General features: G+C 42.8%; 1 protein-coding gene across 2 annotated transcripts; it reads left to right on the top strand.

The window, feature by feature from the left end:
• Window positions 1-5265: 5265 nt before the first annotated feature.
• On the top strand, window positions 5266-14085 carry igfbp5a (insulin-like growth factor binding protein 5a). 2 transcript variants are annotated; one of them, XM_085150466.1, is made up of 4 exons: window positions 5266-6144; window positions 10980-11173; window positions 11466-11585; window positions 11714-14085. In XM_085150466.1, the coding sequence occupies exons 1-4, from the start codon at window positions 5811-5813 to the stop codon at window positions 11843-11845; spliced, it is 780 nt and encodes a 259-aa protein (XP_085006592.1). In that variant the 5' UTR covers window positions 5266-5810; the 3' UTR covers window positions 11846-14085. The 2 variants fall into 2 exon arrangements, with proteins under 2 accessions (XP_085006592.1, XP_085006590.1); XM_085150464.1 differs by having other exon boundaries at window positions 10980-11209.
• The last annotated feature ends 147 nt before the right edge of the window (window positions 14086-14232 follow it).

The raw sequence follows: 14232 nt of genomic DNA, 5'->3' as shown, positions 1-14232 counted from the left end.
ACCGGTCATTCAATTTCCTCTTCTCACTTCTTAGAAACCTCATCTCTCCTGACTGTCAACGTGAGTGCTAGCTTAACTGTCCACATGAGCAAGCTAACACCTTGGTTGCTAGCACGGCTATCGGTTTCCAGTCGCCTGCTCTTCACCACAGAGGGGAGAGTGTGTTAGCTGGCACCACGCACCTAGCACAACAGCTAGCTGACCAAGCTAACTGTCTTTGCTTCACACGGTCACCAAGCCAAGTAGAACAAGCGCTAGTCACCACACTAGCTAGGTCATACTAGCTCACCATAGCTAACTGACCGATTTAAAAAAAAAAAAAAATCAGCATTAGCTGTCCAGCCATTCCAAGCTACCTACACCAAGCTTCCTTAATATGGCAGACTGCAAACCACTGCCCAGAATTTGCCCATGCAGTTGCAAAATTTCAGCTTCAGATACACATGATGCTTGTGTGATGGGCCTCGGGCTGAAACACACCCATGCGGCTATTTCCACACCAGATTCATGTGAACCCGGTGTGCGAAGGCTTTACCCTGAAAAGCCTTCGTCGAAGGCTAGCCTGTCAGCCACACCAGGCACCAGCTGGGGCGAGATGGATATCATCCTCCTGTTGGTGGACGATGCCGAGGTCAGCTGCGAAGCTATGTTGCCTGATTCCCTCGAGGCTAATGACGAGCTACTCAGCGAATCCTCTGAGGGAGCGTCGGAACATCTCCTTTCGGACAAGGATGATGACGTTTTCTTTGCCCCCTCTGCTTGGAATTCTGCGACACAAGGGGCCGATTGTGATAACCCTGGGACACAGTCCCGCAGCATGGAGCTATTTGACGTTGCAAAACGGGCAGCTGAAAAGCTGGCAATCCCATGGACCACGGTGACAACGGAGACCTCCACCTCACGATACCAGGGTAAAAGGCTCCCCAAAGCAAAGTGCACTACTAAGCAGGTACTGCCGCTTTTCCCCGAATGCGTGGACGAGGTCTTTGCTGGGCAAAGCCATTTTCGTCACCCAACCCCGTGCAGGGAGCGGCGGCGTTTGACTGCGCTGGAATGTAGAAGAAGGGCCTCTACCAAATTCCCACAGTGAAGAATCTGGTGGCTTCTCATCTCCACCCAAACCAGAAACTTTCCATGTCATCTAGTCATCTGCACTCCTCCCTGGCTAACAAGGCATATAAATCGGTTTAATCGGTGTCAGTGATATTTATGCACTGTCAATACACAAACAGTGCACCCAATTCACGCGGAATAACTCTAGAGTCACACTCTGGCCAAATCCGGCCTTTGTGCCCAAAAATCCTTATCTCAAATGCACCCCATTCGAGCTAGAAGCTTTTTTCCCTCCTCCTTTCTCCTCCTCTGAAAAGGAGTGCCTACATGCTCTCTGTCCAGTTAGGACTTTATGTACCCATATAGAGAGAACAAAGGCTTTCAGGAGGACGGATCAGCTGTTTGTTTCCTGGGCTAAACCACATGTAGCCTCTCATAGTTCATGTTTATAGTCCCTGCTCACTTCATAGCCTTAGCTCTGTTTACCTTGTGCACCTCGTCATTGTTAAATAAAGTTCTTTTTTCATCACTTCCTGAGTCTCTGGTTGAATCTGCGTTTGAGCCCATCTCTCATCTTGGGCCGCTGAGCCGTGACAACTTTACAGCAAAGGTCTGAGAGGCAACCAGTCAACCATCTTGGAAGGAGTGCAGTTCTTCTCAGACAGATTGGGAAGATTTGCAACTAGTTGCACAATTACAAACACACTGCAGTCAGTCTGGGTCATGCTTTTTTTGCGCTGTCATGGGTGTTTCTTTTTGCATAGTTATTTACCTACAGAGAGTCTACAGATAAGGGTTTTTAAAGCACAAAGCTCAACTAAGCATATGTCGAATACTGATGGGCTGACAAGTGAGCCAGAACAGAGAAGGGAGTATGCAGACCAGGTGTACCATTTACTTTGGGCCCTACCTCCATCTGGCAACGGACAAAGCTCCATAACTCCACAAGGTCTACCAAAATACTGCCAATGCAGAAGCATGTTCAGCTGAGCTCAACTCTGCAACGTGTCTCTCTCCAGTAAACTGGTTATACTCTCATTATTGTCATGGTCTTACACTTGTTTACTCTTGTTTTAATGTCTTAACTATCTCTGAGTCTAAGTTGGACCCTGAATGTAAGCTTGTGATGTGCATTTCTGTGTAAATGGCAACAGATTAGGAATAGATTTGTGATTTTTTTTTTTCAAATTTATCACAGTTAAATGCCATTATATCACAAACAGATTGAATGCAATTGCCAGCTTGATACCATACAATTGTAAAATGATTGACCGATAGTAAGCTGACTCTATCTTACCCCCTTTTTTCATTGATGTCTTGATGCACCAAAGTTGCTTTGAAAATGAGAGCTAACCTTGATTGATTGCAGACCTGATCCTCGAATTCAAAGAGACCATTTCAAAGGGAAAGAGATTGGTAAATTATTGCACAAAGTAAAATTAATTTTGGTCACACTGTGGTCTGCAGCCATGCTTTTCCCTAGCATGACTTTTCTGTTGTTTGGATAGCTGTCCACAATCTATTGGACTGCACAATACACAACTAAACAGTGCAGTATGTTTAGTGGGTCAAGCATTGAGTCCACGTGGATAAATGGTGTCTTTTTTGTTTATGTTTTTGAATTCTTTGCTCCTAAATCATTCTACCTCAAAGTTGAGAGCTGTTTATTGTAACTCTGCACCCACCAACTTACAGACCAGAAGTTATTTTGCCTGTTACAGCCACAAGTTGTTAAATTTCACTATTTTCTGATTTTCACAATCCTGCCAGTCTTCCCCTGTGTGTGCCTGCCCTAAGAGCGCCGGTGTGGATAAAAATTTCACTAAGTCAGAACCGAGCATACCAAACTGAATTAAGGCTAAAGTTGTAAGTACTAAAGCATGGCTTATCTGTGCCAATTAACCCCCACAAGCAAAGCATGTAGCTAACGGAACTTAGACTCCTAAAGATTTGGGACTGAATCCTCAGCACATACAACAATTTGGCCTAAACATTAACAGCACTGGAAATCTAAACCTTGCCCTTCTATGCAGAGCCGCTAAAGTCACCATCTGTGCATCACATGGCCAATATACATCAGCTGACTCAGAGCTAATTTATATAGAAAGCCTAACCTTAACAGACACTGCACTCTGGTTCACAAACCCTAGATGCACTTGGACCACAAATCCTCTCCGTCTCACATCTGGAAACAAATAAAAGTAGTGCAGACATATTAGCACTGCCAATGTGTCTCTGGGTCATAAATCATCAATTTATGAATCGTAGATGTGCAGCTGAGTCTGAGAGTGAGCTTTGTGAGGAAGATCTTTGCAGTTGGAACCTGCGAAGCACAGACGTGCCTTTACAGCTTCACAATCTGAATGGTGCTCTTTCTTTCCGTGTCTGCACAGGTAAGACGGTGTGGGCAACACCAAGATGATTTTTTGCCACAGGTGACGCCATTCGGCACCCGATACAGCATAAAGGTCAAGGAAAAAGACAAACAGGGGGTCTGGAGACCTGAGCAGAATTTGCAGACAAAGTTTCACAAAGAGGGGTAAGGGGAGGAGGGGGAAAGAGGAAGAATAAAGGTGTTTCAAAGGGCAGTTTCAGCTAAAAACATCTGGATTAATACAACTATGGGACACATAACCTCAATTTAAACACTAAGATCTAACAGGATGTAAACAAAGAGGAAAAATAAAGCTAAATAATCTAGAAAGTACATGCAGTAATAAGAAGAGGAACAAGAGGAAGAACATGACCGGGGTCAGAAGCATTAAATGAATTCATCTTGGTGTGTGCAGATAATCTGTTTACTTACAACACAAACATGCTCATCATCTGAAATCCTCAGGCATATATTGCTATCTGCCAAAACATCCAGTGAATTACGACCGCTCTGCACTCTGCGAGAGCTGACTACTTATCTCACTGTGGACACTGACCTCGCTGAGACATAAAATAAGGTCACCGTGAGTGCAGCTCGCCTTGATCTGGACACTTTGCAGCACACATTGCTGGAGAATTCATTTGTTATTGTTAAGACAGGCATCTCGCAAATATTTAAAGCTACAGTGCCTTGGCCACAAAAACAGAGGCCGACTCGATATCTGAGGGGAATTATAAATGTGTTCCCGTTTCATATGCAAGAGTCCACCCTTAACTTTTGGACGAGTCTGAGTTTTCTCTGAGAATAGAAGAGTGTTTGGGATCCTTCAAAGGCCAAATTCACCAGTTTATGAAAGCAAAGCAGGTGTAAAATGCTAAAACAGAGAAATTCCTTTAGATCAGGGATTTCAAATTCATGCCACACACAGCCCACTTTGATGTGGACCGGGCCAGACTGGTGAAACTACACGATAAACCTAGAGAAATGGTTACACATAAGGTTCTGGTAGATCGTTGCATAGACTGTCCTCTAATTTTAAAATTTTAGAACAGAAAGCTTTCATTAATTCAAAGAAAATGTCTTGCTTTGGTGTAGTGTGGGTGGCAGTCGGGTCAAAGCTGTTGTTGACCCAACGTTTTGAGTATGGACTTTTTGTCAGTGTTTAGTTTTCCAGTGTATGTTTCCTGTTTTATTGTGATAGTCTTCTGTCACATATCCATTATGTGTAGTTTACTTCCTCCATTAGAGTTATTCCTGCCTGTTTCCTATCCTTCCATTATCCTGTCTATTTAAGCCCTCAGTTTGTCTCTGTCATGTCATCGTCATCATCTCCTCCTGTGTGTACACGCACCCTGTCTATTCAGTCATTTGCCTTAATGCCAAGGACCTCCAGCAACAAAACTGTGCATATTCCAAGCTGGCCTGCTGAGTCCTGCTTTTGGATCCTATCTCTCTGTTTTCCACACACTTGACCGTGACTGAAAATAGAGTTAAAAGTTCAAAATAGGTCCACCAAACCTGTCAAGTCTTTGCCAGGCTGCTTCAGGCCCCCGGGCCTTATGTTTAACACCTCTGCTTTAGATTTTAAACGGACTTATTCATTTTCTCAAACTGACCATACCTAAATGGCAACTGTGCAGTGAGAAAGATAAGGTCTCATTCAGTCGCCTACGGGAGCATCGTCTAGTGTCTGACAGATCTGGAGGCATGCCAGCACCCGCCCTGTGAAATCAGCATCTCAGCTCACGGACTTGACAAGTGCGCCTCCCTCTGATCTCCCCCCCCCCCCCCCCCCACCACCACCACCACCCTTCCTCCTCCCCTCCACGCGCTGTTTGACATACCCGTCGTTACAGGCTTCGCCTCTGGCATTTTCTTTTTTAAAAGGCAAGCTCAAAGCCGCAGATTATACATTCTGCTCGCAATCTGCGCGGGCGAAGTAACCTACAGTGAGAGAGACACAGAGAGAGAGAGAGAGAGAGAGAGAGAGAGAGAATCAGCGGGCTTTCTTTTTTTCCTTTTTTCATTTGAAGAGGAGCCGCCTGCGCGTAAACTGAACCGGGCATCACTTAAGGGAGATTTACGTGGTGTCTGGATAATTTCATTTGTTTGTTTGGCTCTTTTTTAAAACTCTTGGTAACTCTGCGGGGTTTTAAGGAGGACGGCAGAGTGAGAGAGCACGCGAGCATCGGATAAGCTGACACTCACAAGTGAGAGCGCAGAAGCACCTGTGGATGCGACTCGCACCCGCCTGATGTTCGGACTGAGACCAGCGACATAGAAAGGATTCTCCGCAACGCTTAGCTGATACTCGTCTCCACCGACTCGTCACCACTCCACCCCATTCCAATCCACGCAGTTTCACTCCAGACCCGCACCCACCATGCCTATGCGCCTCTCCCTCCTGCTGGTTCCGTTGCTGACCATCGCTGGCTGCGACTCGTCCTACGTGCCGTGCGAGCCATGCGATCAGAAGGTGCTGTCCATGTGCCCGCCGGTGCCTGTGGGCTGCCAGCCGGTGAAGGAGCCCGGCTGCGGGTGCTGCATGACTTGCGCGCTCGAAGAGGGCCAGCCGTGCGGTGTGTACACAGGGCCATGCACGCGCGGGCTCCGCTGCCTGCCCAAGAACGGAGAAGAGAAGCCGCTGCACGCGCTCCTGCACGGCCGCGGGGTGTGCAGGAACGAGAAGTTGTACAAACTGCTGCATCCGTCAAAAGGTAGGCTTGTGGATGGTTACCTGTGAAGGTAACATGGAGAGGCGGTTACTCTTAGTGCTGTGTGTTTAGTTTAAAGATAAAGGGACAAATGGGAAATGTGGGTTACGCAGTAGTAACACTTCCATGTTCTCCGTGACAGCTCTGATAGTGTCATCACGCGCAATTCCTGCTTCACCCAAAGATCTGACGGTGCAAGGAAATAGTAAACAGCTGGAGAGAGATGTTACTCCTCCCTTGTCAGTGCAGGAATTTTGATTAAGCCCACAAGAGATGCACAAACTCCCTTTCAGAGAGCGAGAAGGATGAATAATTTCACTGCGCTCTCCGCTCTCCTGCAACTTTGTTTCTACTCAGTTTGCTTCTGAGGGGCTGATGGGAGTCACCTCAGCACTTGAGCTGACCCCCGTGAACTCTTTCAGCAGTTGGTGTGTCCCGTGGTGATCAACTATAGGGCCCTTGTGGGTCTGCAAGCCTTAAATCAGCGGCGTCCCGCTTCTCCTCCCCTCCCTCTTCCAGTCAGACTACATAAAAAGGGAGAAGATTACAGGTGGTTCTCAGCGGGGCTCCTCTGTGGCTCCAGCAGAGCTGCCTTAGCTTGCACTCACTGTCTTCAAGGTGTGAAATCATGTTTTGCCCACATACCTTCCTCTATGGTTACCTGTCTCTTTTTTTTGTTTTTAGACCTTTCTTCCTTTCTTTTGTCAGTTCGTCTACCACCTGTGCCTTTTCTCCAACACCTGACCCACCTTTGTTTTTGTCCCAACACACAGCCTTCTTCTCCTCTTTCCCTGCCTGGCTGCTGTCCCTCTTCATCTTTTCCAACCTATTCTTCTTCTTCTCCTTCTCTCCGCCACCTCATTCTCTATCCCACCATCTCCACAATTCACCGTTTCCATTCTATGTCTTGCTCCGTTTTTCCTGCAGAGTTTCAATGGAAACATAAATATTCCTACTCTGTTTTAAACGCCAGCGGGCTGAGCAAGGAAAAAAAAAGAACTTGAACTATTTTCTAGTCTACCTATTTTCTATTTTCTAGTCAAGTCCAGTAACAAGAGGTGGAAAATGGGAAAAGAGCGTGAATCAAAATCTTACTTTTGAACTGAAGGTCAGCTTTGATCCCCAGCCAGAAATGTGGTATTTGCTTATAGTGAGTGCTGTCTTTCAATTAGAGTTGTGCAGTACGATATACAATCGATACCAAGCAAATACTGGGCCAATATTGCTGATACTAATACCGATACGTTTAATTTGTAATAGCAGCTTATGTAGAAGAGTGCATTGAGAGAGAGCTGTGATTTTTACTTCCCACAATAAAACACACCTTTCAGCTTTTTCTGTATTTTGATACTGTTTTTTTTTTTTAAATCTAAATCTGCCTGTTATTTTAAATGTGTCATAAGCTATAAATAAAATACATGTGACATTTGTCAGTAATTAATTTAATACAATTCAGTGAAAGACATACTGAAGATAGAGGATAGAAACGAAGCATCGATCCTATCACTATTATCAATCCAATACCAATACCAGCGTCGGTATCGATACTATGGATATCTGGATTGATCGGTTCACCTTTACTTATTTGCTCCCTCTCATCACTCTTTGTTAGTCCCGTCCTGGTCTCCTCTTCTTCACATCTATACACAGTCTTCTCCCTCCATTCCCTCCCCCTCTCTCCGGCTCGGCGCTGCAGGCAGGCCCCGGCTGTGCAGTGATTCAGCAGAATGCAGGCTGAGCGTGGGTTTCTGATCCCCCGTCTGTCTGTCCGGCAGTCAGCTTCATCATGAACTCCCAATCTCCTGCTGGGCGTTCTGTTGACACATAAATTAAACAAAAAAAACCCCACATGCACACCCATGAGCACATGCCCCCAACGCTTTGCAGACACCTGACAACCCTGGGCTGTGGATATGCGTGCATATATGCATTCATAATAGGCATGTACAGCTATATTAATGCACAAGTGTCCGTGTGTGCAGTCTGACCATATTTTCCATATTTGCTGTGTGTCAGAGAGCAGAAAACCTGTGACATAAGCTGGCATTTAAGTTGTAACAACAGCTAAAAATCTAGTTTTTACATTTGAAAGGATGTACAGTAACATCTGGACAGATGTGGCATGGGAGAATACATGGAAAGATTGGATAGATGAAGAAAAGATTTTTTTAAGTCATTAATTCCTGCAGGGAGCTGCATAGCTCTCCAGGATCACGAAGAGGAAAAGAGGCAGGAAGAAAGGGGGGAAAAGTGAAAGATGTGATCAGTCAGCACACGTCAGATTAGACAAGCTTGGGGATTAGCAAGTGAAGACTTGATTGGACATACTGCCGCTGAGCTGCCTCAGATTTCCCTGGGGAAAGAGAGAGAAAAAAAAACATTGTCAGCGGGAAACTAGGGGGAGTCTCTGTTTTCCAAGAGCCTGTCATTAAGGGGAATGGATGGATGACATCATCATCATGAGCTTCATCATCGTCAGTCATCAAGGTTTTAAGCATCATTTGCAGCTACACAGTGACCTCAGTTCACCACGCAGTTAGCTTAGTAGCTTAGCGACCACGTCACTGGCAGAACTACAGAGGTTTATATGTGGAGTTTTCAATCTGCCAAAACGAAAGCGGAAACAAGTGCGTGACACAGCAGTGGAAATGGGCCAACGAGGGCTTAGGACACATCCACAGTTAATGCATGTTTCAGGATAGAAACTCGATGAAATATCAGTTTATAGTGCTGTTTGGGGGGGGGGGGGGGGGGGGGGATAGCCACAGTCACTCACTCTGGCCTCAGTGCAGTCACTGTGGCTGAGGATGGGGACAAGGGAGAGGGGCGAGTGCTGAGGTTTGTGCGACTCCCCAAAATTTAGCACAGAGCAGTGTTTTTGCACAGATGAAAGATACTTGTACATGAAGCTTTCTGTGGGGGTTGGTACCCAAAATGGGTTGCGGCTGTTTTTTGGTGGCTTGCCACATGACAAGGGTAATAGCATGTTTTCATGGCCATGGGTGCCAGGGTGAGACTAAATATCTCATTTAGGTCACATGCTATAAAAGTTTTAAAACCCCTGGTCTACATATACCCCAAACTGGCAGCCTGACTTGCCATAAATGTAGCTTATGTTGTCCCGTATGTCAACACATCCAATCTGAATCTGGCTTGTAGCCACTAACTGTGCTAAATAAGCATTTAGCTGGGGCAAGTGAAATCATCACGTTGTGTTGTGACATTTCCAAATTGGAAACTGCTGCCTTGTGCCCTCTTGAGCTTTTTAATTTGGCAGTTCAAGAAGTTACAAATCCAGGTTGGAAGTCATGGTGCTCTTAATTTTGACCCATCATGTCGAGCCATGTTCACGCAGGACTAATATTACAGCTGTTGACTTGTTGGAATGATTACTACTGCTGTTTTTGTTTTGTTTTTCATCTTTAACGTGTAAGCATCCAGTGGAAATGGCCCACCATTACTGACTGCAGATGAAATGTTGAACAGTAGTCCTGTGTGACTCAAACTTCTGCAGTAAAGGAAGCCATGTTTAACAGAGACATGCTTTACAGTTGTTGGGCTGCAAATCTGTTTGTTTGGTTCCCAAACTGTGGGGTGTAGAGGATCAGCATTAAAAAGATTTAGTTAAACTTTTTGTTATTGAAAGCATCATGCTGGCATTTATTTGACACTTACTGACATTTATAACGGCTGATAAAATTAAAATGTAAAGAAGAAACACGAGAATTGCCATTCAACCACTTTATAAGTCACTTTCCACTGACTGTGCACTATTTTTCAGGTTAGCTAACACCTCATCTATTCATACCAATAAATCATAAAAATACTTTTTATTTTGAGTGCATAAATGTGTTCATACTCAAGGGTTCAACGAGTAACCAAATGATTAATGTCTGCTCATGGTGAAAAATTTGAACATCAATAGCAAATACAAATGATTAATGCTTGCTAGGTTTCTGACACAGGCAGATATGTTAAATGTGTAAGAACATTGTTTGATGTTTGTGATATATATTCACTCTTAGCAAATCTAACTATATCTGTATTTATAAAAGTAGATTAATGAAAGTAAAGAAGAGATGGAAGAAACACCCTTCAACTATGTTATGAGTGTTGATGTTGTGCAGTGTGTCCACCAGAGGGCACTATGCAACTTCCCAATTGGCATAATGTGTTTTGAAACACAACAACCAGCTGATCTGAGTAGAACAGTCATCCTCAACTTGCCATGATAAGATTATTTTTAAACTACAGTGAGTCATCTTATTAATGACTCACTTAGCAATTTTTTTGGGAAATTGTGCATGCTTTGTGTACCTGAAAGAAAAAAAATATTGTCCGACATATAGGATATTTACATCACCAAATATTGATATTGTTACCTGTCTTAAAATCCTGTATACTGGTGGGACTCTACCAGTTACTATACTAAAAGTGAGTTGGGAAACTCAGAACTTTTTTCAGCTCCTAAAATAGGACATGCCAGAAAAAGATTGAGTATTGCTGCTTTATTAGCCCTTGGAGAAACACGCATCTGTACATGCCCAAGCATGGTGCAATACAGTTTTTGGTTCAGTGCAAAAACTGTTAGTTTTATTGTGCTAAATTACATTCTTCAGTGTTATGTTGTTGGCAGTAATAATGCTCCAACAGACTCTGAAATCCAGCAGCAACAGGTTTTTAAGGCTTTCGAAATTTTCCAAAAATAGCAAATGTTTTATACCAAAGGAACACATGAGGCCATAGACGCAATGCATTTTGGTGTAAATAACACCTTTTTTTTTCCAGAAAACTAATAAGTGATCTACCTCTTTTGTGTCTTGTTGCCTCCCAAATAGGTGGACAGCCTCATGATGACATGCTACGTGTCCCAGTCCCACCACAAACAAAGGTGCCCTTATATGGAGATCACATTAGCAGTCGCAAGGCCCAGGCCATGAAGCAGGCCAAGGACCGTAAGAAGCAGCTGGCCAAGCTTGGGCCTGCCAGCAACTTGGCTCCACTCAGCATAGATAAACTGGATCCTCATTTTGTAAGTGATGTAGAGATTACAAAGATGCATACCAAGGTAAATAAAATTAGAAAAAAAAACCAAAACACTGACTAAGATCTGTTGTTTTTTTTGCAAGATTTTGAACAATTTTTTATTTTTAGTTTTTTTCCTCTGAATGAACAAACTTTGGCTCTACAAAATCAGATATTGCATACCACTGCATCTGGCTTCTCAAATTTTCCAGATAATTTTTAACCAGAATTGAAATATTTTGCATGTATATGCATTGTAATCAAGCAGACATTTAGATTTATGTTCTGTGTGACTCTAGGGCCCCTGCAGAAGAAAACTAGATAATCTCATCCAGGCCATGAAGGACACTTCTCAGGTCTTTGCTCTCTCACTGTACGTTCCCAACTGTGACAAGAAGGGCTTCTTCAAGCGCAAACAGGTATAAATGTATCAAAAAGTTAGAGTGCACTGCTACTTTGATATCTGACAGTCTAACAAAGTCAAAATGCCACAACAAATGATTGGAAAACAAGTTCTTTATTCCAGTCTTGCTTTCTTAACCCATAGTGCAAGCCATCTCGCGGTCGCAAAAGGGGGATCTGCTGGTGCGTAGACCGGTTTGGCGTCAAGATCCCCGGCATCAACTACGCTGGAGGAGAACTGCAGTGCAAAGATCTCGACAACAACAGCAATGAATGAGGGCAAACCGGTTGTACTCATTGAGCCCTATTTTTTTCGTAAAGCCTGCCAATCAAGCTAGCACACTTTATGACTGACAATCAGGAAAATATGGCACAAATGGTTTTATACTGTATATGTTCAGGTGTGATGGATTCTATCATCTTTATTTTTTTTTTTTGTTGTTGTTGTAATTTTGTAAAGGGAGCCAAATCAAAAAGCTTGCTTAAGTGAATCTGCACATGTAAAGCTCTATTCTGGCTTCCCACTGACTGTGTACTATTTTTGAGGTTAGCTAACACCTTATCTCTTCATAATCATAGATCATATAGAGACCGTATGTTGTGTGCTACGACTATTATAGAATTTATTCCAAAAAAAGACAAGACATATTTTAAATGTGGCTAAATATCAATATTTTTTTATATCTATATATTTGCAATGGTGATGATAAATATGCTAGGTGGCTAAGTGGGAATATCGTCTAGTACTCACTGTGTCACAAATCAAGTACTTCCATAACTTCCATTGTTATTTTGAGTGCTAAATCAAGGGTTCTACTAGTACCCAATGGTTAATGTCTGATCATGCTTACAAATTTGAGCATACAGGGGGAAATACAAATAACTAATGCTAGTTAGGTTGCTAACACGGGCAATTTTTTTGCTTTTTTTTCAGGCACTAATTTATATGAGCTATTTGTCTATCTGGTCGTTAAGTCTGACGTCACTAGTCTGGGCCTAAACTCCGCTGCAGGTCCATATATCAAACGATCACTATGGCATTACTGAGAGTTGAAAAACTGTCTAAAGTCTTTCATCTTTAATAAAATGATCAGCGTTCTGCTCTACCAGGTGTAACAATTCAGTTTAACATCCAGGCATCTATGAAAACTTAATTTATGACATTTAACGGAGTTAGAAGTTAGCAGGAAGTTAGCTCGCTAGCTTCTATCTAAATACAACATAGCATGTCCTGACTGCGGGGTTTTGGAAACAAATTAAAACGTACAGCTCTGTTATCACTTCTAATATAAATGAAGACAGAAAACTAAACAGCAGTGACGTTTGTAGGGTTACTGAAGTTTGGCTAGCTGGTATATAATGATGTGCTACGTGACCGCTAGCGACACAGCTATGTTAGCATAATATAACTAACTTTTTTTCCACTCGATAAAAGTTAACGTGAGTGTTCTTGGTGGTCAGGAACAAATGTAATTGCATGGCAGGATGCTGTAAAAGGACCAAACTTCAGCCAGGAGAACAACTGAGATAATCCCTCCACAATACGAGGTTAGTCATTCATATACTGCTGCATGGGCTGGGCTGTAGTTACATCCTGAGGTTTTAAAAACTGAGCTTAAATAAATGATTAGTGGTAATAAAAGCCGAGGGAGGTCAACAGTGATCACTGACTGTTTTAGGAGCTTTTTGAGATTAAATAGAAGAAAATACATAACATTAAACATGTTAACAACACAAAAGCCATATTAAATGCAGACTACTTTAGGCCCAGAAGTAGAATTCGTCACGTCATCACTTAACAACCGGATAAAATCAAAATTTATGGCATAAAAATACATTTAAATTTAAATAGGTGAAGTAGAGATGGGAGAGTCTGAATGTATAGAAAATATCACCCTATACGTTGGCCAAATATTGGTATGGAGATCAGTCTTAAGACTCTTATATCCGCCAGGCACTAATTTATCTGCATTTAATGTAGAAGAATATCTTCAGTGTTGAAGAATTTATTATTTTGTGGTCTAATGACTGATAACTTGTACATTTTCACAAATTCTACACTGTCTAAATGAATGCAGAGTGTAAGTGCAGATAATGTACAACATGGAAGTGTCTTAAAGGATGTATACACATTGTGACACAGTGACTAAGTTGGCTGTAGGTGTCCACTGTGACTTCCCAAAAGGTTGATTCTGTTCATCTGGATGTAGCGTTTTTAGTGGGAGAAACGTTTAATCACTTCCAAGTAACTTCTTCAGTCTACTGGTACTTGTTAGGCATTTTTGGAGCTCAAAATTAGCTAACAGCGACTTTTTTTCATTATGGTCATGCAGCTAATTTTATGATCAACATAGATTCAGAAATGAAAAGGTTTGCTATGAGAAGCTGACAAGCATTAATGAAGTCTGGCATTTTAGTAACACAGCACATTTATTTGGCTGAGACAATTAAAGTTATATGAGAAGATTAGTAGCATAGACTCGAATCGTTGTTTTGTATATGATGCTAGAGGTAGCAGCTGGTTAGCTTGGCGGATCAAAAAAAAAAAAAGGAAGTAAACCAGTGCCTGCAACGCTTTCTAATTAAACAAGTTATGTTTGTTGATTGCTTAGTTTGTACAAAAACAAGGGTTTGCAATTTAGCAGAGGTGGGTTATGTGCCAGA

This window comes from Neolamprologus multifasciatus, chromosome 23, assembly GCF_963576455.1.
Source record: "Neolamprologus multifasciatus chromosome 23, fNeoMul1.2, whole genome shotgun sequence".
NCBI lineage: Eukaryota > Metazoa > Chordata > Actinopteri > Cichliformes > Cichlidae > Neolamprologus > Neolamprologus multifasciatus.
Note: the sequence above shows the minus strand (reverse complement) of the source record. Positions and strands in the feature narration are given on the sequence as shown.